A 27368-nucleotide genomic window follows, 5' to 3' on the forward strand; every position below is an offset into this window, starting at 1 on the left:
TGTTTATGTTATTTTAATTTCTGCTGACATAAAACTCAGTATGTTGCTCATGTTGCATTTTACCTCACAGCCTCTGACTGGCCAAAGACATCAAACTGGCTGTAGTTCCCTGATTTCTGAACTGGATTCCTCTAAAATAAAATGAAAAAATGCGATTAAGGGTTGGAACTCCTAAATTCCACAGAAGTAGGAAGTGGCAGCAGATGTTGCTCAGTAAAGTAGACCATCCCAGCAGATGGGCAAATATGAAACGCAAAGGCTTTTCCTGACATCATTTGGTTTTAATATGATAGAAATAAAATGCCTTGTCAGTAAAATATAACCAGACAGTTGCTTTGTAGTCATTTTGGATACATGGCTGGTAATTCAAAGTCCTGCTGCCTTTGCAATATTAATTATTCTGTGCCTCTTTACAGCAAGAATACGTGTCAGACCAGCTGAACATGCCACATGCAGCTGTAGTGGCTCGGAAGTATCTGTTACTCTATTTAACATTAGTGAAAGATACAGGAAAACAACTTGGTGGATAATTTCCAGGAATCTAGTTGATGTATCAGAGAAAATTTCAGACACAGGACTTCATCCCCTGTTTTGGAGTGGTTTCCATACCCCTGTAGAGGTTTGTGGTGTGTGTCTCAGAGTAGAAAAGCAGTTCTGTAGGGCTGAGAGCTGTGAATGTGAACTGCCTCAGGGGAGTTGGGGCTGCAAGCTTTGTGCTTAATGACATATGTTCCCATTAGAATGTGTAAGTTGTTCTCTTGTACAAGTGGTTAACACCTTTTTAATCAGGCCATTTATTTCTTTTACAAAAATAAGCACCCCGGGTTGGAAAATGATACTCTTTTATTGTCAGCAGTGTGTATATACATTTATACATATATTAAAATATGTATTTACGCAACTTTCAGTATGATTGAATGAATCTGAGACACACATTAACATAACATACTACTTGTGGCACATATAATATGTATTTGCAGTGTGAGCAAAGCTGTGGTACTCACTCAGTAGTATCCTGATGCCATCAGAGATGTTGTTTAATTGAGAGCTGCTTCTCTTAAACATGGCAAGTGCATGATGTCTGCTGCTTTCAATCTCACATGCTTATGACATAGTATCTTTGGAGCAAAGGCTAGGATGTGTCTGTTTCACTGAGCATCACATTTTCTGACATGGATGAATTATCTGCTGTCTGAGGAAAATAGCATTTTTAGTGTGTTTAATTACAGCTCAGGTTGTTTATCATGTTTTCTGGGACAAATTTCTCAATCTTGTTCTCCTCTTATTTTGGCTGCCCCATGTATTAATTGTTAAGCTCATCTTTTGTGACAACACCCAGAAGGCACCCTTATATAAATCAAAAGTAAATATATTACCCTACCTTGCAGGGGTGCCATAAGGCTTAATTAGTTCATTTTTGTAAAGTGTTCTGAGATTCCCAGAATCAGCATCAAGTGTTTGTTATTAATTATAGGATCTAGGGAGTATATTGGATGATTTCTTAATTTAATTTCCTTCAGGCAACCTTAAAGTAACTAATTTTGTAATATCTTTGTTCGTTTAAATTCCTAAATCACATTTGCTCTGGGCTCAAGTAATTCTGTATATATTTTCCTCTCACTGTATTTTTATTTCTAGACTTTATTTATACAGTAATATGAAAGAGAGTCTTTTACCATTTTCCCTGTGAATTCTGCTATGTGGAGTATTCTCTATTAAGAAGGTTTTGTTTAAACATTAGCTAGTGGGTTTTTTCCTGCAGTTGGGGGTGTTAAGTAATTTACTTGGCTTCCCCTGGGAAATTTGCAGAGATTACATGGCACTGCTGTGATTTATCATTTCTACTTTATTTCTGACTCATAAAGCATGCATTATTTTGTGTTTACTTTCAGCAACAGATCACAGGAAATTTCATCATCAATCAAAGCACTTTAAAATGGGGAAAAGTGATAAGGTGACAAAGGCACAGTCAGCAACTGTGGTTATTGGAGAATCATTTCTGCTCCATTGTGTGGTAACACTTCTCACTTTATTGCTTCCCCAGGATCGGGCTCGTGTCGCTTCAGTTACTCAGATCCCAGCATCATGGTGTCCTACAGCAAGAACAGTTCTGCAGATTGGACTCAGCTGGAGAAAATTAGGTTTGTTACAGCTTTTTAATAATTTTCATGTTTTCCAGCTGAGCGGGTGGTGTTTAAACCTGGCTCTTTCAAAACTTGTTTTATTTGTTAACTTTTCAGTTCTTCCTTGTTCATACAAAAGATGAGGGGTGAAATTCCTGGCTAATTGCAGAACTGCCACCAGGTTTGGTAAATCACAAATTCATCCATTGAGTATGTGGGAAGTGAGGAAGAGAATCACTTCACACTTAAAATGCAACTCCAGTAACCTGCAGGATCAAGTGACTGAAAAAACAAAATTTTGATGACTTTTTGCATTTCAGCACCATTTCTAATGTCAGCAAGGTCGATATTTTGTAATATTTCAAGTTTCTATGTTGGTAGATTAAAGTGTTCAATAAAAACATTTTATAGTTTGATATGAATACTTGGCTTTTAACACTCTTGTGATATCAAGAATATGACAAATAGTGCCTTGCTTTTAAACCAACTGGCATACATGAAAATGCAAAGGATTATGAATGTAAAATTTAAATCTTTTCATCACAATATCCACACCTTTAAAGAGAGCCAGTGTCAAAGATGGATTTTTCTAAGAGAGCATAATTTATTAAGTAATAGTAGGAAAGGCATTTTGTGCAACAGCATAAAAAACATAATTATGCAACAGGGGAAGAAAAAGCTTTTATTTCTATGTAATGTACTCATAGCATCTCAGTGTGCCTTCCTGCATCACCTCAGTGTCAGTGCTGTACAAGTGACTTGCTTGAGCCTATTTTCAGTCCATTGAGGCAAATTGCAGAGCAAAAGGGTCCTTAATTTCTGATGAAGAAGGACAACTCTAACTGGAAGGTTGTGTATTCAGTATCTCATCTTCCAACTCCTTGTGTGAGTGGAACTACAATTTCATTGAAAAACACATAAATTTTAGCAAAACAATTGGTGCTAACTCTTACTCAGAGAAATATAAAGCGAGAGTAATTCATTGCAGGCACTGAAATTGCCTCAGAGTAACCACAGAATGCATTCCATTTTTCTCACATTGATGCAAAATTACACACCTAGTCCATAACATCAGCTCAGTTGCTCTCATAGCTCTGCAAGCCAGCAAACGTGAGAGATGTGAGGATGCAAACACAAGCCCTTGAGACCAAATTTTTTTTTTGAAGTTAATGTGCATGCAGTTTGACCTCTCTTTCCTCAAGTTTGATGCCAGAGCCAGCAGTAGAAAATAGGTCAATAGAGCAATGTCGTGCGAAGGGGAGAGGATGAATTATGGAAGGATGCTCGTTACTCCTGTGCTCCCTATGAATTGCAGTGTTATTTGAAAGTTCCTCAGCAGATTTCACATGCAGCTCCAGGGAACAGTGGGAGAACTGGGAGCATATGGGACAGGAGGGCACCTGTGAAGGGGAGGTGTTGTATTTTGTGGGTGGGATGTCAGCTCTGGGCTCCTGGGAGGGAGGGCAGAGATCTCTGGGGAAGTCAGTGCTGTGTGTGGGCTCTGGGAGCAAGGACAGCGCCCCAGAGCAGCACTGCACTGCAGGGTGACAGACACAATGTTCAGCGAGGGCAGGGAGATCTGTGGGGCATGGTCTGGGTGTGAATATGGAACAAATGCAGTTGCATTTCAGCATTTTGCTTTGCTTTCAAAAGAGACGTTCCTCTATTTTCTGCTATAAAAGAAAGATATTGGTGCCCTTTTTCCCTAAAGGCTCTGGATTGTCTCTGACAAGCATCACTACCAAGGCAAATAGAACGTTTGACATCTTGCAAACTTCATTTTTGTAACTCCTTGCAGCCTGAGGTTTGGATACAGCTGGTTCACATGCTGGGGTTGTTGAGGTTTAGCCCCACCCAGCAGCCAAGCCCCACTCAGACTCTCTCTCACTCCCCCACCAGCAGGACTGGAAAAAGAACTGGAGTGGCAAAAAATAGAGAATTCATGGGTTGAGATAGAGACACTTTAATAGGGAAAGCAAAAGTTATGCAGACAAGCAAGGAATCAGTTCACTGCTTCCCATGGGCAGGCAGGAGTTCAGCCAACTCCAGGAGAGAGCAGGGCCCCATCACATGTGATGGTGAGCAGGGGGACAAACAGCATCACTCCAAAAATTCCCCCTTCCTCATTCCTCCCCCACTTTATATACTGAGCTGGGTGTCACATGGTCTGAAATTTCCCTTTGGTGAGTTGAGGTTGCCTCCTCCCAGCCTCCCATGCATCCCCAACTTCTTCTGGGTGAACCTCAATCCTTTCACAGCTCTCAGAGGAGCTCAAGGCCCTAATCATTGCCTAATAGTAATGCTCCAGGTCTGACTCTCCACCCCTCATTCTGTATTTTCAGCAACATGAGAGAGAACAAATTGATTGTTTCCTCTGTATTGTTCTTGAAGAAGAACAAGGAAAGAAGGACAACCTGGCCCTCCCAATGCACAGGATTATCCTGATAGCAGGGGTGTGGGATTGGAAGGACATGTTTGTCAGAGAAAATTCCTAGCTTTTCTCTCCAACCATTCTGCTCCATCCAAATCTTAAGAGACTGAGACATCAGAAGTCAGCAGATTCTTTTGATGAAGCAAAAAACCAAATTTTGTGAGACCAGTTTTTCTAATGAGCTTCCTTAACATTTTTTTGGCCATACCTGCAAAATAGCTGACAATCCCCAGTCACCATTCTGTGACCAGCACTGAGCGTGGACATGGTCCTGCTCTCCAGACACCTGCACTGATCTGTGGTTTATTGCCTTAGCTTGCACTCTCTCTGAAGCCAGGCTGCCTGTTTGGGCTGGATGTGCCCTGCCTGGCACAATGGGACTCTGCCTCAGGGCAGGTATTTTCTGATCTCCTTAGAAGCTTTATCAGCATACCAGGGATGTTAGCACAACTGTGTCACACCGAGAAAACATGTTAATTGAGGGAAAAGTCTTCCTGACTATGGCTTAAAATTGGTCTAATTCTCTATCCTTGTTTTTCAGTGCCCCTTCCAATATCAGCACAATCATCCACATCCTGTACCTTCCTGAAGATGCTAAAGGGGAGAACGTCCATTTTCAGTGGAAACAGGATTATGTTCTTGATGGTGATGTGTATGAAGCCTGTTGGGCATTGGACAACGTTCTGATCATCAATGCTGCTCACAGAAAAGTTGTGTTAGAAGATAATCTGGATCCTGTGGATACTGGCAACTGGCTTTTCTTTCCTGGGGCCACAGTTAAGGTTAGTCTGATTTTCCATGGCTTAACGTTATTATTACTCTTGTAAGTAGAAGACAGTAACACCTAACCAAACTGTGATCACAAGGGTGTTCAGGCAACTCCATCTGCTTCTAGCATTGGGCTCTTTTTAGCTTTGTTTTTACCCTTTCTCTATCCCATTCGGGCTCTCTAAAACAATGCAACTTTTCTGCCATGACCAAAACCAAATGACATTTATACTGTCATGTCAAAGATCATGAAACAGAAAAGGGAAAACAGCTTCCTTTTAGCAAAACAGTGCAGTGTTTTTGAAACAAATTCAAGTCTTTCTGTTGGGTATTTTAAATACCTGCTTTTTAACTTGGTCTTGTTCAGCTACAACTACTCACTTCACAAATCATCCCAAAAAAGTAAGGTTTCCCACTTTTTCTGTCTGTGAATATCCCATCTTCATTGCAGCACACATTTGGGTAATGGCTGCTCCTTAAGATTCTCTTTTTCAGTATGATCCTGTTTTGCTCTGGGAGATACAGCAAGAACAAGATCTGTTCTACCTCAAGAAAAACTCTAAGGAGCCAACAAGATTCCTGTGCACAGAGTACCTTCACATGCAGATTTGTTCAATATTTGGAAAACAGTTGGATTCTTGCTGTCTATGTTTCAAAGCAGCCAGAAGTTCAACAGCTGATGACTTTCTGGTTTCATCCTATTTTCATTCACAAAAGCAGTTTTGATGTCAGGGTTCATTTATGATGCTGTTAATGGTTTTGGCAATTGCACAGGAAACAGATGTTGAATACTGAGGGCAGTAAGAGTTTGGTTTTGGCCTCATCCTTTTCCCACAGAACCTGATACAAATGGCTTCAAATTTACCGTTTAAGACATAAATATTCCCTCTAATCTACTAATCATAGTGCCATCTTATTAACTATTTTTTTTTACTTCAGCAGAGTCATTTAAACTACATTGGCAAAGTTTTTACACGAGATTTTAGAATCAAATAATGTCCTGCATATTTAATGAATATTATGTGATTGGTTAACACTTGTTGTTTTGTCAGTCTTATCTCTGGATTTTGAAATCCAGCCCACATACGTGAAGGTGTGAAAGAAAAGCAAGGGTTAATGTACCACAGGCACTGTTACTTTTTTCTGTTGTCCAAGCCTAAACACTGCTTGCTCTTTCTGAAACATGTATGAACAACATCTAAATTTTAACAAATAACTATCTTTTTTTGTTGTTGCTGTTCATGATTTTTTTTCTGGGTTGGTTGGTTGGTTGGTTGGTTGTGGAGGTTATTTTGAGGTTTGTTTAGTTAAACCCAGCTAGTTTGTGCCAATACACAGCTAGGCATTTACGAAAGACAAAGGACCTAAACCTGGAGATCACTGAGAGTTTCTAGACAGAAATCCCATCAAGGTCAAGGCTTTTATGTGACATGAGTGAGGTTTCACCAACCTGCCATTCCTCCAAGCTCATCTTCTGTTTCAGGTACAAATGAAATGTGCAAATGCCTGTTTCCAGCTGACCTCTGACTGTGTGTAGCCACACCAGGCTGAGGCTATGTGTGTGTAGGCACACTGGATTAAGGCTATGTGTGAGGCAGGCCTTTAATTCTTCATGGGACCCTGCAGTGTGTCTGTATTGTCACCAGAGCACTTCACTCTTTTCATTTTTAGCTCTTGCTGCAGCCTTCCTCAGATTTTCAGGAACAATCTTGCCAAATATAATTTGAACAGATTTTTTCAATGTGAATTTCATGTTATGTCAAAAGTAAGACTATAAATTGGGTCAAGATTTACATCAGATCAGCATAAAACCTGTCATGGCATTCTAACACCAAGAACAAATTTTTTTACTTTTTTTTTTCTTTTCATATTTGGAATATTATATACATTTTACAAAATCTTTTGTTATTTTCTTTAAAACACTTCTTATCTCAGTTCATCATAAACATAATATTTTATATAACTAGAAAGGTAAGAATCCTTGTAGATTGTGCTAATGTCATTAAGTATGGCATAGAGGAAGGCTATAGGAGATTTCTCTTTCATAGCCAAAGTCACTGGCATACAGAATAATATGCCAGTGAGAAGCCCTAACAGTGTTACAGGGGTAGCTTCCATCACAGATAATTCTAGTTCCCTTTTTTCTACAAGTCTTTTTGCTTCCCAAACAACAGGAACTTGCTAAATAGTCCTGGTCTTTGTTCACAAAGGCTGTACAGCAATTTAAATTTTTTCTATACATTTTTACTAAGGGATCAGCAAAGTGTGGTCTCATAGCTGCCTGCAGCTTCCCCACGAGGGGAGCAGAGGGGCAGGCACCTAGGGATAAGGTCTGAGGGAATGACATGAAGCTGTGTCAGGGGAGATGTTGGCTGGCTGTGAGGAGAAGGTTCTTCCCCCAGAGGGTGGCTGGGCTCTGAACAGGCGCCCCAGGGCAGGGGTCACAGCACCAGCCTGACAGAGCTCAAGTGTTTGAACAATACTCTCAGGTATGTGGTGAATCCTTGGGATGTCCTGGGCAGGCCAAGAGTTGGACTCTGATAATCTCAGTGAGCACCTTACAAATCAGGATATTCTGGCATTCTATGAAGTTTCATTGCTGCCTCCTGCCACCTTTTCTAACTCTCACCTATGTGCCTAAAGTTCCCATATTCACTATCACAATGCTGAACTTCATTCCAATCTCACAAGACCTTTTCTCTGATACCCAAGTCTGTTTGTGCCATACAAGTTTCAATTAATATCCTTCCATCCTCTCTCAATCAATATTTTAGAAAAACTAGCCTTAAAAATATTTATTGAGGATCTAACATGTAAGGTTAGGCCATTAGACCCTCTCTGTCCTTGACAGCAAATGGCACAGCAGAGTGTGCATCCCCCTAGGCAGATGCTCTCCTCACAGAGGAGTGGCGTCATCCTTGCTGCCTGCTGAGTCCCTGGCTCATCTTTGAGGGTACATCCCTTGAAGATAACACCATTGGAGTGGACAGTGAGAGTATTACTGGGAAATTTGCAGCAATGTGTTCACTCACTCCAGTTTGGTGGGTTTGGATGCTGTGCTCTCAATAAACACTGTGGGAACTTTCCTGTGCCCAGCTTGAGAAGCAGTTTCTCCTCCTCTCCCAGTCTGCCTGAGCTTGGCCCAGGGATTTCCTTGCATTTCCTGTTGCCCTCAGGAGCAGTTGCTACTCCTTTGAAAGCACATGGCTGGTTGCAGACACAGCTGGACCTGGCTACTGCAACAGGATGCAAGCTGAGAGATAATCCATTGAGCCTGTGTGTCTTGGTTCCAAAGAAGACAGCAAAAGGCAAGAGAGAGGCTGTTAGCAAGGCCAAGCAACCCTTAGGAGATTAATTGGATCCACTGGAACGTGTTTATCTGTGTCGGGCTGTGTGGAAGGGTGTTGAACAGGATAAATTCCTGACTGGGCTTCAATATTTCCAGTGACAGCTCTGAGCATGAGCATGGCCTCACAACTGAGCATGGTCAGGATGATGCTCTGGTAGTTGAGGTTGCTGAAATGCATGGAAGAATGCTGTACTTCTGTCAATAATGCTCCCATGGAACAGAAAACCAATTTCAGCTTTCATTGAGGACTTCATAAATATTGTATGTTTGACCAGAAATTGCTGAGCTTTGAGGTACAACATTTGGAAGTTCTTTTGTTTTCTCTGATTGTCCTAGTTCAAAATTGGTTGTTCAAACTCTAAAATTAATTTTGAGAAGGCAGACAAACCTCAGTAGCCTTAGACTTTATATTTCTGCAGTGCTTTGATTGCACAAAAATAACATTGAGACCAAACCACCTGTCTCTGTAATTTTTCCACATTGGGAAAGAGCAGAATGGATCATTACAGACACCAGAGGACAATGTGTCTGGTTGTGGTGTGTTAACCCAGTGACACTTATCATCCTTGAGAAGAGTCAAGTTACAGAATTGCTGACTCAGTATTTGCAGCCACTCTTCGTTTGGGGGCTGGAGGTTTCCATTCAGCTTGGCTTGTTTGGCCTGCAGGGATTGGGGATTACACCTGAGGCTGATGGTTGGTGCTGAGCTCTGTGTGTGCAGCCTGGCTTGGGATGGGGCAATGGGGGCAGGCGTGTGCCAGCCTCACTGAGCAGGTTGGGTTTAGGACTAGGGAATGGTAACTGATCCATTTTATTTACTATTGTGGGCATGACCAATAAACCCTGAAAATATTCCAATCCCAGTATCCTGATTCAGTGAGCCCTTTAAATAACAGATCATCACCATTCAGCTCATTTTCATTTCCCAGATAGACACGCCAGTGTAGCAAAAGGGAAAGTTGCATAAGAAAAGAGTCACTCACACTCAGAAAATATGCTGAAAATACGTGTAAAGCACTGTGACCTTTTAGCACACCCTGAGCAGAGCAGGGCTGTGCACACCCCAGATCTGCATGTCCTTCCTGAACTTGCATTGTTGTGTGCTGCTGAGCAGAGAAGACATGCACAAAGCCCTGGGAATTTGGCAAAAAGAAAGGCTGATTTAGCTATTTGATCCTCCCTCATTCCAGAGTAGATTTACAAATGTCTAAATACTCTGTTAATTAATGGAATAGCTTTGGATAGTCTTCTTCTTAAACATCCTGATCCATATATATATCTTTAGGGTTTGGTTGTGCTAAAATAAACAAGATTTTTTTTTCCTTTTGCTTTTTAAATTCTTGCTCTAAAATGTGTTCAGGTATCCATTTTCTGAATCAGTTTGAATGCATTTGTTTGATGAAGGAGAGCTGATATTCTATATATGCCAGTGTGAAAATGTCAGACTGAAATTACTATGACCTTATATTGGTAAAAATTACAAAGAGATAAATTCTTCTGACAAGATTCCTTGGTTTTTTGAATAAGATATATCAAGGCAGTATTTGTTCTGTGGGCCAAACCCAGCCTTCTAGCCAGCTGCTTTGCCTCGCAGGAGCCCTTATCCACCACATCTTCCTGGGAAGAGATGGGCAAACTTCCTGCTGCACCTCATCTGAGACACATTCCTGCTTCTCTGTGGGTGGGAGGAGGAGTGTGGGAGGGGAGGAGACTTAAAGAGAGCAGTGCAGGGTGCACAAAACCTGTCTACCAGCTGCCTTTAGATTGTGGCCATTCTGAGCTGTGCCCATGAGGAGGCATTTGTGTCCTAGCCCATGGGTGGAATTGTGCTTGCCTTTTTTTTTTTCCTAATAAGCAGACCTGTAATTAAAATAATAATACTTAGATACGATGCCTAGGAGTTCATTAGAGCTGACAGGGGGTTGGTTGTAGTGCTGTGAATCATTTGGGCAGCTGAGAATTGATGTTGGGCAGCAAGGCTGAACCCACACCTTTCTCCATGCCAGTTCCCCGTGGCTTGGAAGTGTTGGGAGGGATGGCAGGGAGCCAGCATCAGCTCTGAGCTGGTGTCCAAGCACAGGGGGTCTTTCCTGCCTCCTAGAAGGAAAGAATTTGATCTTCACAGGTCACTGTGTGATGCACATCAATAAAAATAACATTAATTGACCCATTAGATGCCAAAGAGTAGAAACCACTTTGCTTGATTCTTTCTCACTCTGATTTTACAGTGGTGTAAATGCACACCATTGCTTTCAGAAGAGCAGATAGTGCTCAGGGCAGAGTGCTCCAAACATCAGTAGTTCTCAGAGCATGGAGAAATAGTTCAGATCATCCAGTTAAATGACTCATTAAGGAAACCAGTCATCACTAGAGCGATTGGTGTTGTACAAACATCATGAAATGTCCTAGAAAACTAAAAACCACACAAATCATATGAATCACTCATAAACAGGCAAAGTGTTTGGAGCATTAGCCTTTGAATAACAGTGTATAATCGGAAATGATGAGTGCAAACACACTTTATAAAATGGTTCTTGCTACATCAGAGGACAAGTTTCATCCCATTGTTTTGGAAAGGGAAGGTGCACTATAACCCTCTGTGCTCCTGGCCTGCTTGTGCAGCCAAGGTTTTGTTCCGTAGCCTACATTAAATGATGTAAAAATGTAGCACATGGGAAAGACTAAAGCTCTGTTTTTCTCATGGGAAGGTATTCTAATCACATTGTGTTCTTTACTTTGGTTAAAGAAGGAATTTCAGGCCAGGAGCATTAGCAGCTGAATCCACAGAATTTAGAATTTGAAGTTGTCCCTAAATTCTGTAACCATACCTTTGCTGACTGACACATTGCATACAAAGTATGATTTTATCAGGACTTAATCTATCCTTCTACCTGCTATCATATCAAAATTTTAAAATTTCTAAAACCTGTATGACTCATTTCCAGAAAGACACAATATCTAATTTACAGCTCCATTGACAATGCTGCTTCAATTAATTTTCTTCATCTTTCTTCTTGTTCCTCTGCTTCTCATATCTAATCTGTTTGCATTGCCTAGATTTTAATTAAAAAACCTCTCCTCTCTAAGGAGCAATCTGAAGTGGCAAAAATAATCACTTAAAATATTGCAGTCATTAAAAAATTGGCTGCGGTCAAAGCCGCGCATTTTCAATTTGCCGACAAATGATATTTTCCTTTCTTTTTAAAGTGCATTTTGTATTTGAACAGCATAAGCCAGCCAGCCTGGCTATCAGAGATGCTCCTCCAGCTGGGTGGGCTGCGTGACAACTCCTTAATGGGGGAAATTGATGGCCCTCTGCTTGTGTAGAGGTGAAGGCATACTGGGCAGATTTCTTTCCATCTGCCATCAGCCCTTTGCAAGCTGGCACTGCCCAAATGCCCAACACATTCATTCCAATGCAAGAAATGTCGCCAAAAAATAAATTGTGAGGCTACAGCTGTCTGAAAGAATCATCAGGGCCATTAGGCCCAGGGGAGATAATATGAAGAAGAGCATCGGTGTTCGTCACTGATAAAAAGCTAATTAAATGATGGTAAAGATGACTGTGAATGCTTTAAAGGCATAGAGGTGAACAACATTTTCATGGGAGTGCAGGAATGAACCTCAGGAAGATGATATGCAAGACCTCAGCCAAAAATCTGTTACACCGAGGAATTTCACACTAGTGTTTCCTGTTGATGCTTTGCCGAATGGCACAGTTGTATCATTTAGTTGCCCTCTGCTCCACTCTCCAACTAAAGAAATCCCATACTGTAAAGCCAAGAGGTGTTTATTGATTCACAAGTTTGACTTGAACAACAGGGACAGAAGCTGGCTATGATGAACTTCAGTGCTTCTGTTTACATTCCTAATATTTGTCTTTTGAGTTTCTAAAAATCTTCAGGCTGTGTCCTTGGCTGCGACTGTGGCAGAGGCTGATCTGGTTGAGGCTTGTGCTGGTTCCCATTTCAGGGTGGACTGGAGATCTCCAGATCCTCCTGGGCCAAGAGGTCACACTGGGGGTAGCTGATGTCACCTTACGTGGTGGTTGCATGCAAGTCTTTAGAAATACGGAGATTGTTCAGACATGCTACATGATGTAGAGTTTCAGATCTAACCTGGGGCCCTTATTTAGTTATGAAACCTTAAAGAGATCCAGTTGTAAAGGGCCTGCTTCACCAAATCTGACTTTCCTGCCTTTGCTGACCAATGGTTTTGAGCAGTCATAATTTAAACAATTCTGCATCTCATATGATCAAGAGGCTTTCCTAAAAGTACCTAAAATCTAAGAGGTGTAGTGTAGGATAAAGAGCTTGGCAGGCTCTTGACCACAGTTTGATTTTAAAACCATGCATTGGGCTCTCTCCCATTAGCTAATGTCTTCATAATTTGTTGTAGAAATCTCATATGAATTAGTAAGACTTGCTGGGTCTTATAGACAATTTGGCTAAGAACTGTACTGATAAACTGGAAATATTCACAGACAACAGCAATTTTAGAGTGAAAATGTATTTTTTGTAGTTGTGATACCAATATAGCATCAAAGAGTCCTGATCAAGGAATGTACCATTGCTGCCTCTCCAGACACAAACCCAAAAGATAGCCTGTGTCCCAGAACATTGCCATCCATTTATAAAACAGGGAATAAGCTGGGGATGGGAATGTGTGGGAGTAAAAGGGAATACTGCAGGAGGGGAGAATGCTCATCCTGGTCATCTGTGCACTCTTCTGTGTAATCATTGGTAAGGTTTGCTGACGAGAGCACTAAGCAAGTGTCTGAGGGAAATCATGTGGGCATTTGACAAGAGCAGTGGGGAGGATGGGCAAGGACCTGCAAGTTTGGTTGTCTCACTAGCACATGTAGTGACAATCATTGACAGCCAAGAAAAAGTGGCCCACAACATGGGGCATGTGGGAAATGGTGGAGGCAGGTGAGGATGAGCCATGCAGGGCCTTGAAAATGGGGAAAAAGCAGTGATACCATAACTATCCAGTAGAAAAACTTCAGAAACACAGCAAATTCAGAGTGAAGATTAGATTGCAAGTAAATCCAAGAGTGTTGAGATTCAGGAATACATCCAGCCAATTTTCATTTTGCCCTATTCTTGCAGAGCAATAGCTTAACAATTACAGCTGGTGAATAAGGTAGTGCCAGAGTAAATTAAAATATTTGTTGGTTTTTCGGATTTTGTTCTCTTGGGATCACCACAGTCCCTGAACAGAACCTGGCTTCTTTCCATTTGGCAACAGGCAGGGCTTGTTTATTTAGGAATACAACAGTTTACTTATGTCAGGCTGATAGTCCCATTCCAGTTGCAAACAATGGGCAACAGCAACTGTTGTGAAGAGGCTTCATTCAAGTGCCTGTGTCTTATGTTCTATTATGTAGGTGATCTGGGAGTAAACTTTGCTAAATTATGTTTATCAGATTTCTCAAAGAACTTATTCTCTAAATTAACTTTTCTTTATAAATTAGTTGAACGTTTCAGTGTTGTCATTTGCACAAGGACACACTAAATGTTCCACGTGCATTTAATCCCCTTTAAACAAAATTGAATGGTGCTTTAGTTCTGGCCCTACAGCTGATGCTTCCATGGTAACAAGGGCAAATATCCTACAAGTGGCTTTCATTTGGCCCTTTAGGTTACAAATTTTTCATGGCAAGTTAATTTCCTCTTATTTTATAGATTATTTATATGTAAATTAAAATTAAACAGAGAACAAATTTAATCTGGAATTCATAAAAGAGCAATTATGTAATCCAGAGGATCTCTAGTTTAGGGAGAGCTTAATCCAGATAGTTTAAAAACTCATTATGTTTTTAATTCCACATTTTTTACCTTTTGGGAATAACAAAATAAACACTTGTGAAATTCAGTCCTTAATACTGGAAGCATGCAGACTTACTCCACAAGTGTAAAGTCTTTAATTTGGGAAAGAGATAACACAATATGTAAATTGTACTTAAGGGTTTTTTTTTCTAAAGACTTGAATTCAAATCTTGGGTTGAACCCAAGAGAAAATGAGTCTGATGGTTTCAATTCTGTCTTTAATCTGTTCAAGCCCTCTGCAAACCCACAAAATAATCCAACATATTCAGCAGCCTCCTGGATGCTGAACAAGACTGACAAGGTAGCTGGGGCAATACTGGTGAGGACCATCTCCTGCAGAGCTTCCTTTGCTCCTGGAAAATTTAGCTGAGTGCTCTTTGACATTTTTCTTCCCTCAGCAGCCCATCAGGTAAAAAAAAGAGCAGTAAAAGCAGTGACAGATAGTGACTGCCTGGAAAGCTAAAAAAAAAAACCTGTGGGTGATGGTTATACAGGCAGGTGGGAGAGAGTAAGATCATGAGTGGAGGAGCCCTGGCCCTTGCTTGGCAGCTCAGCTCATGGAGCTCATCCACATCTGCTTCTCCCATGGGCAGGTGTGTCCCAGGTCCTGGATGGTGGCACTGGGGCAAAACTGTACAAGAAAATGGTGGCACTCCCTCAGAACTTCTGTAAAATCCATACCTGGGTTTAGAGCACGTTTCTCTTTCTCACTCTTTTTTAAGGTCATGAGCTCCTATTACATGTTTCACAGGTATTTAGAATAACAGGGGAGTTAAACCCCAGACTGAACTTCTCTTCTGTGTAGCTGCTTTACAGGAGCCAAAGCTGACAGGAGCAGATTGTGATTTGAGCCATACGTTGTGTGGTTCGTTAACACAGAAAATATGCATAAAATACATATTCATAGATACTATGGAGCTGTGTATAAATGCAGAAATATAGCTGTATAGAACTAATTAAATAAATTATGATTTTGAGCTTTCATAAAGTGTTCACCATACATCACTGTATAAATAATTATTTATACCCCCCTTGCCAAACTGCCCATTTATTTATCTTGACAACCTAAATGAAAACTCCATTCAATAAATATTCTGCTAGACAGCAGAAGGATGTACAAATATTAAAAGATAATGAGGTTGTATCTGATTTGTGTTTATTTTAATAGATGGTTTTCATCAGACAAGAGATTACTGGTTACATACCCACTATCAAATGCATACTTACATATAACTTAGCACCTGAGATGTAAGTTGCTCTTATAGAGGATTTTCCAATGCTAGTATGTAATTCTAATATCTACCTCAGTAGGATCTATTTAGCTGTTTGTTTCCTGAGATGAAGGTTTATGTATAAATTTTTGAATAAAGTTTTAGCCTGAATATTTATTTTTAGTGTATTTATTTGGCTGCCTGCAGATAATGAGAGTTTTGTAGCAGATTGATTGAGAGATAAAGGATACTTCATTTGTGTTCAGCAAATGAAGAAAATTCTGTTAATCAAGAAGCACAACAAATAAATTATTCTTAAAATTCTGAGTTTAGCAATACTGATGAGTGTGAAGGTTAAAATCAGTAAACAAAAGCAATTTCTCAGTCCATTATAAATAACTGCATAGTATAACTGCTGTTTTTCAAAGAGAAGATATAAAACTGTCTCATTAATTTCTGCTAGCTATAATATATTTGATATGTAAATTATTCTGCCTTTTCAGTGGCATATATGGTGTACTGTGTGCATGCTGCATTAACAGACCAAGGAGAAAGGAGACTTGTGACAAAATCTATTTAATTTCTGTGATAAGTTATCAACACTTCAGGATCTTTCTATTGCTTTGACCTTTCTTTGGGAAAAAAACACTTTAACAGCAATTAGTTTATTTTAGCAGTTGAAACAGTCTTTAAGTTTTTACAATGTGTTATATTTTTATGTGATATTTATTCTGTGTTAATAAACATAGAGCTGTTGTCATTCAAGTACAGAACAGGAACTCTCTATACAAAAATCAGACTTCAAGTACTCACAGTTCTTTTCTAACAATGTGTAGGCACCTCCAGAAATATAAAAATTATGTTCCTTTATATAAATTAATTCCTGAGGTATTGACAACCATACTTGAAAATCATCAATAAAAGAATTTCAATTATGCCACTTTATTGATAAAGTGTTATAGAATATGACAAAATGTGTTATTTTGTACTTTACTCATAAAAAACCATAGACAAAGATGTACTGAGCAGTTTTCATTTCTTGCCCCACCTTTCTCGTTGTTAAAAATCTAATTATTCCCTTATGTGATGCTCCCATGACCTTTTTAAGTACAGAAGCCGTGATTGTCATATTTTCCCTTGGCACATTATGAAGGGGTTCAGAGACAAGAGGGCACTGCATAGACAATACTGAAAAGGTCAATGCAATTTGGCATTATTGTATCTCTTTTTAAAATACTGAGATGTTGTAAGAATGCAGAATTATTCTAATTAATAGTTCTTTAATTCAGCTTCCAGTTTTAAGGAGCAAGATCTCACACACACACACACACACACACACATACACATGAATAAAAGAAGTCTTTGAGAGAATTATTCATTTTATCAGTACGTTTTGTAATATGAAGAATTCAAAAAACTGCAAAGTGATCCATTTGCATTAAGACAAGTTAGATCTTCTTTAGAAAATTCTACTACCTGTTTCTGCCTCACAAATTTGGCAGACTGCCATTTTACCAGACACACAAGAAGGCAAAAAAAGTAGGATGGGAGAAAGAAGAAAATCTATACTATAACCCCCGTGCACCTCCAGGCAGCTCCTTCCAGGCCAACACTCCTGGAGAGTTCTAGTGGCCATGGCATGTTGGGGGATACACGGGGCACCTTTGATATTGCTGAGGCAGTATGTTCAGAAATGCAGTAGGAAAAGCAGACACTGGGTTTGGGAGCAGCCTCAGCACCCCTGGGATTGCTCTATCACAAGAGCTTGTTGCCTCTAGAGCTATTTGTTATGCAATAACATTTTTTGCTAAATACAGCAAATACAGCCTTTTCAGCCATACACTTGGGGCCCAAAGTTTACTATATGGCAGTGCATAGCAATTTTACACACAAATACCACTTTTGGCAAAAATTCAAACCCAGAGATCTGACATGTTTCACAGCACAAAACTCTTACGCCTACAAAATCTCTGTAGCAATATTTGATATACTACTGAAGTTATTTGCAGACGGAGTTGTATGTGGGCCAGACGTAAGGAAGATGCTTTAAAACAAAAATAAACACCCATAGATGTAGTACATGACTTCTCAATGCAAACACAGCTTTACTATGGTCTGTGGTGGGTTCATAGGGAAGCAGGTACAAGATTAGGACACAATAATTGCTGGGGCAGGACAAGGAAGGCCCAAGATAACCATCTGGTTTTTATTTAGTTTCAGGCATCAATGAGTCCTTAGATAAAGTACAGTCATGCTGAGATCTGACAATGTGTGAACACTGCACAAACCCAGCATAACCTCAGCTGCCATGTGCTCCTTCTGCCCACAGCACAGCTGCCAGTCCGATGGCAACTCCATCTACTTCCACGGGACCGAGGGCAGCGAGTTCAACTTCGCCACCACCCGCGACGTGGACCTCTCCATGGAGGATGCCCAGGAGCAGTGGGCAGAGGAGTTTGAGAGCCAGCCCAAAGGGTGAGTGTCCCCAACCAGAGCAGGGCCCTGCATTGGCCAGCAGCTTCACTCCAGGGATGAGGAAACAGGACAAACAGGGAATTGCATTTTATCTTTGCTGTGTAGTCAGGGAAGATTTGGACTAGGATAAATAGCACTACTGTAAATAGCACATGGTTGCAGATTTTAGGAAGAAACAAGTCCAAGAAGTCCAGGAGGAACAGTTTGTCTCTGGACCATCCTGTCATCACCGTTTTTAGTGAAAAAAATGGTGTTTGTGAGTAATGTAGCCATTCTAATGAAACACATTATGGTGATCTGTTTTGTTAATTCACACCAGAGTGTTGTTAACAAGCTCATGTCCATGTGATATCAAATTCCTTGAGAAATTCATCTCCTCTGGATTACTGCTGTGAGCCTCACTTTACTGAGAGAGAGCTCCTGCTTATGCAGATGCCTGTAGGTGCTGGAGGAGGAAGAGGAGAAGGTGGAGGCAGGAAAGCTGAAGCAGCAGTCCCTTCTCATCTGGCATCACCAAGAGCACAGCCATACCTGCTGGGCAAGAGCTCAGGGTCTGGCTGATAATTTACTATTTCTATTTTGAATATATACTTTGTGATTCAAAGAGTCCCTGTAAAGCCATATCCAGCAGCGACTGCTGCAAGGACACAGAAAATAAACAAAAATGTCTAGGAGAGCAATATTACTACTTTTACCAAAACATGAGTGAGCTTTAAAAAATGTGTCCTGATATAAAGAAGCTTCATTTTATAAACCTCATTGTATAAATTCTGACAAAAGAAAATAACCTCAGTAGGGTCTTGATTCTTTTTTATTAAAAAATAATAAAAATCATTAGTGGCTGTAACCCCAGGGCAGTGAGAAACATACACTGCTAATTTATGGGTCTCCACTGAATGTTGATTTTAACCTACAAAGTACTTCAGATCATTAGCAACTGATTCAAATGCTGCCTATGCTGTGCTGAAAGTGTAGAGCACCTTTTAAGAAATACATGCTAATATGTCCTGTGGACACATACATATATTTGGGGTTTACAGAAAAAATATTCACCATGGAGTCTGTCCCAGTTCAAATAATCAGCCAATGGCAGCAGGTGCTTCTTCAAACAAAGGGAAGAAAATGAGCTTGTGTGTGTTGTGTTCTACATGACCATGTAGGATACCTCTGAGATGTGCTCTCCCTTTTTTTTCCATCCTGAAAGAAACAGGATGGGAGTGCTGACTGTGAACATCTGCCCTGTCTGTAGAGCTTCTCTACACAACTGGGTGTTTATTTAAGATAAGTTGGGCAACTTGCAGTCTGGGTTAGCAAATATACAGTTCCTTCTGGATTGGGAAAATGTCACTTTTCCTGTCACAGGGTGCCTGGTTCCAGCTGCAGGTGGCAAGGGAGGGTGCAGCCCTCCTTCAATTCTGTCATTCTGTGTCCCAGCAGCCAGGTCCTGATCTGCTCCCACTCTGCCAGCCCAAGGCCTCATAATCCTTTTCCTATTTTTTTCTTTGGAAATTTTACTCTATATTAGAAACTTCCTTCTTTCTATTGTTCTATAAGAATGGAGATTTAAATTGCATGCTGCTGTAAAGAAACACCGAACTTGGGTGATGATTACATCCTAATCATATAAAATTGCCACCACTACTGTTCCTCTTTTCAACATTTCTCTGGAATTTGTGTTGGGAGCTGTACATAAATGCAAATACATGTGAGTTTCCTTAATCACTTCTTAGAGAAATATGCTATTAAATGCTATTTAAACTAGATACGAAATACAGTTTTACTGTAATCAGTCACAGAACACTGTGTACCTGAGAGAGAGCCTGCAGGAAGTTCTCAGGCACTGCTTTGTCACGTCAGCTGGAGCCTGCCAGCTCTCAAGGGGAAGGCAAAAGCATCCCTCATAAGGGAGAGCAAAAGGAAGCTCAGGTATAGGGGTCACCACCACTTTCCTCTGCACCAAATGCTCTTGGAGATGATGGCAGAGGGAATCATCACTGTTTTTAATAAGCAGTTGGTTGGTATTTTTTGCATGTACCACCTAAAGGAGGAGGTTATGTGGGTAGGGCTTGCTGTTGTAAGTACCACACATATTTCCACTGTTGTTCTGCTTCTCTTTACTTGTGTGAGTTAGAGCCTGATCCTAAAAGTGGGCAGATCCCCACATCAGGCTACCTAGCAGGCACACTCTGCTTTGGACCTTCATGTTTAGTTGGTCTACTTTAGGTCCATAAATCACCTGTATTATAAAGAAGAATTCCAAGAGTTATGTGAAGGATAAATTAGTTCAAATATAAATGTTAAATCATGCCATCACCCAGGATCCTGCTCCATTTTCTTTACTGGCAGTGGGTTGATTACTCCCATTTAAGTGCCTTTTTCTAAAAAAATGTATGTAGAATTCTCTGGTTTTCATTTCTGATGCTGCCTAAAAGGAAACATCCCTGGAAACATCCATGATCTGCATCATTCATGACCCCAGGCTGTTTTGTGGGTCACTACAGAGTGTTTTAATTGAGCTAAATAGAGCATACAAAAGATCAATGGAGCATTGTGAGATTTTTTTTGTGTAAGTTGAAGTAGGCACAACTGTTTAATTTTGTACTTGCCTTCAGCCCGGGAGACCCATTTTCAAAATTGTGGTTTTATATTGCACATTATATTGCACATTAGCTTTAAAAAATCTGCACAATAGAATTAGGGTTAGATTAAACTGTGCTTCCATTAAAATATTTATATTTATATCATAAAGCTTTTCAGTGATGCTAAGCTCACTAATTCCTGTGTAAATGACTGACAGGTTTAAAGCAGGATTTCCAAACAGGCATGTCACCAGTCTGTCACAGCTTAGGTCCATGGGGAAACTGGCAGCTTTTAAGAGGATCCCAGAAATGCATTTTGAAATCATTGGAATGGTTAAACTAATAAATAGACTGTTTAGTTCTTGTAATGACAGTTTTTGAAATTGTGATATGGCACATACCTGCTAGAGATTGTTTCTGGTGGAAGGAGACAGGAAAAGACTTTGCCTCCCACAAAGGTTTCTGAACTTCCATGTTTTCTCATTCCTCCTGAATTATGCTGGATAGTTAAATGTTTGGATTATTAGGATTTAGTGATTCTAAATAATTTCATTGTTTTATCATCCTTATAATTCTTAAATACTTAATTATGAATTAAGACTTCAACATGAATAATAATAATGTATCAGACCAAAATAATGCACAAGATTTCAACACTTTCTAGTATTTCAAAACATTTTGATCAAGTTTTGAAGTAACCATCACTTTCATGATGAAAATGTATTCTCAATGTAAAATAGTTAATTGGAAAATTCTGCAACAGCTCTTTTAATTATCACTGAATAAAAATAAGATAAAATGCTGTACAGAAAAACTGAGAAAGATCATATCATCACATATTAGAAACACAGCAGTCTTTTTTCATACTCTGTTCATGTGTCAGTTAAAAACTGTTACCCTAAATGCTCAAAAAGATGAAAAGAGAGCATTTTCAGCTATTACCTACATATTTAATATTTGTATAGCAGATATGGTGGACATGTGCCTTTTCAAGTTTCATTGATCTATAAATCTTTTATTATGCAAAATTAATCAGAATGCATTTATTTTTAAAACATTTTAGCACCAGAAAAAAAAATGAAGATGGTAGAACAATACAACACTACATATTTGGTAGCAGCATTCATTAAAAGCCTCATTTTTTTTTTTAATTCATGCATTTCTGCCAAATTCTTTTAAATATTTATATTAACTTTGCCTTAGTTGAGTCAACTGAGTTTAAAAGCTAACGTTGAATACGTAAGTAATGGCATAGGGATCACATTTGAATCACTGTGGTTTTTTGTCCTCTGTTAAGAGTAGAAACAGCTAATTTCAGAAGTACCAATGAACCCTATGGCATATTTTACTTTAGTTTATCAGTAGTCTGCTGCTGCAGCTTCTCCACCTATTGTTGGCCTCTGCAGGTGGGACATCTTTGGAGCTGTCATTGGTACTGAGTGTGGAACCCTGGAATCTGGCTCAGCTATGGTATTTCTCAGAGATGGAGAAAGAAAAATATGTACTCCATACATGGACACCACAGGTTATGGGAACTTGAGATTTTATTTCAGTATGGGTGAGTACAAGTTACTAATGTAGTACAAGATGTGAAGCACGTGAGATTTGCATTATGCAGTGCTCCACAGCTGAACAAATCTCATGTGGAGAAGCATCTTGTCTTGGATACACTAATTTCACTCAGTGCCCCTTAATCCATACTAAGAAGAGATGGTCATATCTTTGTCATCTTTAGAGGTTTTACAGGTACCTCTCATATCCTCCAGTGGTCATGTCCATGTAGACCCTGGTGCTAATGAATCAGAGTCCAGAGAGCTGCACATGAAGATGAGATGGGAGTAGCATAGAGGTGGGGCAGCCTTCCCTGATGAACCCATGGAATAGTTTCATCTCAAAAGCTCTTACTTCATTCCTAAAGTCCTAAATCTGTTAATATGTTGGCCCAGGGTGAGATTCACACAGAGTGTGCTATGATCTTGGAGGAGATGTGTTCTACATGTGGCATCCCTCATTAAAAGCACTGCTGTGGTGTTAGCATCATCTGTGGACCTTCCTTGCTGGGGCAAAATTCAACATCAGTCATTTACCAGGGCTCAGAAAGCAGCCAAGAGCCAGCCTGTCCTGTCACTTCCCCTCCCTGCTGCTGTTGTCAGTGCAACTGCACTAGTTTGATGTTGCAACAGAGCAGAATCCCCATGAACATGGTAGCTAATGCTCACAGTATTTTTCCAGAGCTTTTATTTTGCACATAAAGGAAGTTCCATGAGGTTATTCTCTCAACACCATGTTTAGAGAATGTGAGGATTTTTGCTTAAAAGAGAATAATAGAATAATAAAGGAGGAAGCAGAGAATAAACCTGTGACCTTCACAAGCAACCTTCTGTATCAACAAGAAAAAAACACACTTTATTTAATGAGGGGAAGACCTCATGTTGTTTTCCTAAATTGTTGCACATCTCCTCTGTGTTACATGAATTATGGATAAAGCACAGGAAAATGAGGATGCTTTTTCTCATTTCTTCCAAGCATTACAACACCTGCAAGAGAAACAGGAAAGAAATTTTGTCAACCTTCTGAACTTAGGGGAGAAGTTGTCAGCAGATGCAGACACAAAGGATAGCAGGATATTGTTTGAAAAATGTATTCTCTGTGTATTTTTTAATTAAATAAATAATTGTTTGAACATTCAGGCAAGGAGAATATTTGAAAGGACAAATGGATATTCTTTATTACAGTATGAAACATGTTAGAGATGTTACCCAGTTCTCTGTACTGCTTCTCCTAGTTTATTACAAGAACTGGCTGGCTGTAGCAAAAAAAAAAAAAAAAAAAAGCAGAGAAAGTGTTCCAATATGTGCAATATCTTTCTACTCTGCAGTCTTTTCACAGAAGCTTCCTCATTCTATTTTTATTTCTATTTTGGGATTTTTTTAATACCTGGAGTAACCATACTACACAGGGAAATAATTAATTAACAATTCCTGTTTCAAATACAGAAACTTTGTTTTAAAATCTTCTTTTCCACAATACCAAAGTTGTGTGATGATGTTCATCTTGTAACTATAATGCAGAACATCATGTTCATATTTGCCAATACATCTGCTCTTTCACAGAAGCTTAGTGAGTATTTTGGGTTCTACTGATAGGAAGATATTTCAAATGCTGCCCTGTTCCAGCTGGGCAAGCATACCACACATGTTTTTTGTGGTACAATAGATTCCATCCATCCAGCCATCCCTATTAGAATATGGTGTAGACAGTAGAAGAAGCAGCACAACAAATGAGGTACACAGCAGTCTTTCTCACTTCCTACTTAGAAGAAGTTCTCAGCTGCCAAACTATCAGCTGAGAAGTATTTAAGATGCTGTTATGTACCTACATTTGTGACTGCATGAAGTGTGAGCAGTAAATAGCAGTTTACTGATGAGAACTCAACAGCAGAGCATTTCTATGTAAATAGGATTTAGAGCACACAGATAGAGGTATTGCTTGAGGCACAGCATTTTCTATTTAAATTGTTTTGATAAGCTGATTAAAAGAGGTATTGAGGTTTTCGTAATCGTCAGCCCCCTTGATCTCTGCCATGGTGCATCTGATCAAACAGTTCCTATACACTGAGTCCTTAGGGATGGTGTTCTTTTGTTTCAGATCCCAAGTTAAATAGCATCTGACTGTAATTATTTTCATAATTAAGGCTGCATATATGATTCCACTTTCCAATAACAAGGGCTTCAATTAATTTTTTTCTCACTCAAATATGTGCTGTACAGGGGGAACTTGTGATTCTGGAGAATCCCATGAAAATGATGTCATACTGTATGCCAAGATTGAGGGAAGGAGGGAACACATACCTCTCGATACCCTGACCTATGCTGCTTACAAGGTAAATTGTCTTAAACAAAGCAGGTGGATGGCAATGGACAGATCATTCTCTTTTCAAGCCATCACAGGAATATTGTGTGGTGAATTCCACAGGGACACTCAAACGTGGCCTTCCCAAACACATAAATCATGCGCAGGCCTGGGAGCAGTTGGGCACTTTTGCAGCACAGCTCTGCAGTTACTGGTGGTCACTCCAGCCCCAGGCAGGACTGTGCAGGGTTGCCTGGGGCTGGGGAAACAGGCAGGAAAGCAATGGGTAAAAATTGTCAGTTATTAGCTGAAAACTTCAGTGACAACATCTCCTCACTAAAGAGTACTCCTGTTTCCACTCAAGCTCATTCTAGACACAGTGTGATGCTGAGGAGCAGGGTCCTGAGAGGGTCATTGCTGGTGGGATCAGGGGCTGGAAGAGGGTCTGCAGTGGTGAGGGCACAGACTCAGCCATGGGAGGCAGCTGCTGGCAGAATGCACAGGCAGCATCTCCTCTGTCCAAAGTGCAGCTGCCTTCCAACCACATCCACCACCCTCAGCAGGACAGTAAAGACCTTGAACTTGCCCCCAGGATCCTTCCTGTCTAGGGCAAGGAAGCACTTAGACCATGTCTGCCCTGAATAATCTGGCCCTGAGGTCTCCTTATTCTGCTGCTGTAAAACAGGCAAAATTTGGTATTTCATACAAGTGCACATAGATGAGCTAGGTATCGAAATGCAGAGTGGTTACATAGTCTGAGGGAAGTGTGATGGTAAAGATGCTGCTGATTTCAAGCACAGATCTGTGTGAATTTTGTCTGTAACTTTAGCACTTAGAAACCAAATGTTTACAATAGTGTTTGGCCTGAATTTGGTTGAGTCACTTGCATTGTTTCATTGTGCATGGCTTCCCTCCTCGCCTGCTTCTGTGTGAAAGACAGGGCAGAACTTTTGTAAAACTAAGGAAACTGTAATTGTAAAATAATAAAATATTAATTAGGGAACTTGGGGAGAGATAGGATCTGAAATTACATGGAATTCATTGTGAAGGTTTTTTAAAACAAGCAGTTTTAAAGCTGACATCCTCTTTTGACATAATAAAGTCCTAATTACATTGCTTTAGGACAAAGGCTAAGCTTTGTGAGGCAGTGCTTTCATTTATTTCAGCAGCATAACATCCTCCCCACTTATGCCTGTGAACTCCTGCTGTTCCACCATTCTCACGTATGTATCCAGAGCAGACATTCACCACCCTGCCGTAGCTCCTGTGAGCTGTAAGGCTCCAGGACAAACATCACCTTCCCTTCCCAGCTGAAAGTGACAGCAGAAACTTGCCCTTCTCAGAACACAGAAGGTGCAGTCTTTTCTTCTGTGCCTTTACAACCAAACCATCCCATCCCTCTGAGCTGATAAGCATCACTGGTACCCAGGGTGCTAATACCTATCCACATAATAGTAAAAGATTTTATTTGGGAGCGTGTGTGGAAAAAAGTGTCTAAAAAAGTTGACAAAATGAATCAAGGAGAGAGAACAGCAAGTTTGGTTCAGCACAATTAGAATTGTTTTGGTTTTTTTTTATTTTAAATGGTACATTGTGACCTTTTTAACTTACTTAAGCCTTTTAAAATTTCTTTTGAAGGTGCCATCTTTGGTTTCTGTTGTCATTAGTCCGGACCTGCAGACTCCTGCAACCAAATTTTGCCTGAAGCAAAAGAGTCACCAAGGCCACAACAGGAATGTCTGGGCTGTGGATTATTTCCATGTCCTTCCAGTGCTCCCTTCCTCAGTGACTCACATGATCCAGTTCTCCATCAATTTGGGGTGTGGAACTTACCAACCTGGTAACAGGTAAAACTGGAGAGATCATTCTTTTGGCCATCATCTTTCTAGTATATTTTGGTCTATAAAAGCTATATAAGGATTTGTAAATCTTTTTTCAGAAGAAGGGATCCCATTGATAAAGGCAAATATAAGCTGCTCAAAAGCTAATGTTTCTCCTGATCTTTACAGGCCCAGATTTATGTATCTGACATGCAATAAAGAGTCATTTAATAGCTTTCAAGGTCAAAACTTGCTTTTCTTTGCCCATTATTCTGAAATATGCTCATGATTTCAGATTGACTTTTGTCACTATAGGACATGAAAGAACACAAGCACACCACCGTTCTCAAGGTGAAGGAAAAAAGGGAAGTTTACTTTCTGACTCCAACATTTATAGTTTTCCAAAAGTGACAGCGGATTGGAGGGTGACAGTGACACCTCTCCAGTGACACCTCTCCAGTGACACTGGTCAAACCGACAGTCTATCAACTCTCTCCTCTTCCATAAAGGAATGCAAAACAATGAGTTATTTACAGAAAATGTGTGAGAAAGTTCACTACAAGAATGTCAACATCAGAAGGTTTAGAAAATCTTAAAAAACCAGGGTCACATACTTTTGCTTCAGTTTCTAATGGGTATGAGATTTACTTCTTAATACTGTGTAAGGAGGAAAACATTAAAGGCGGCAGCAGAAACCTGCCCTGCTGGCCTCTCTGAGATTACTGATGCCACAAGCACATCTAATTCTAGAAAGACTGGGGATAAATTACCCTCATCTAAATGACCATCAGTGTGAGGAGCTAGGCTGATCACAGAACACTTTTTCTGGCTTTACTTCTTCTGGACATTCAGTGTGAATTTTCCCATGGGGAAAGGGAAAGAAGGGAGTCATTTTAGGCTCCATGTTTTATAGAATCATAGAAATGTTG

At 40.1% G+C, this 27368-nt stretch overlaps 1 protein-coding gene across 1 annotated transcript in view; it reads left to right on the forward strand.

The window, feature by feature from the left end:
* The window catches only part of RELN (reelin), a 285095-nt gene that overhangs the window by 148322 nt on the left and 109405 nt on the right, over positions 1 to 27368 (forward strand). Inside the window, exons 9-14 of the mRNA XM_066550860.1 lie at positions 2045 to 2141; positions 5096 to 5336; positions 18043 to 18188; positions 22174 to 22325; positions 24538 to 24650; positions 26258 to 26466. Coding sequence (XP_066406957.1) covers positions 2045 to 2141; positions 5096 to 5336; positions 18043 to 18188; positions 22174 to 22325; positions 24538 to 24650; positions 26258 to 26466 — 958 coding nt within the window. The remainder of the gene's footprint in view (positions 1 to 2044; positions 2142 to 5095; positions 5337 to 18042; positions 18189 to 22173; positions 22326 to 24537; positions 24651 to 26257; positions 26467 to 27368) is intronic.

Source organism: Molothrus aeneus, chromosome 5 (assembly GCF_037042795.1).
Source record: "Molothrus aeneus isolate 106 chromosome 5, BPBGC_Maene_1.0, whole genome shotgun sequence".
NCBI lineage: Eukaryota > Metazoa > Chordata > Aves > Passeriformes > Icteridae > Molothrus > Molothrus aeneus.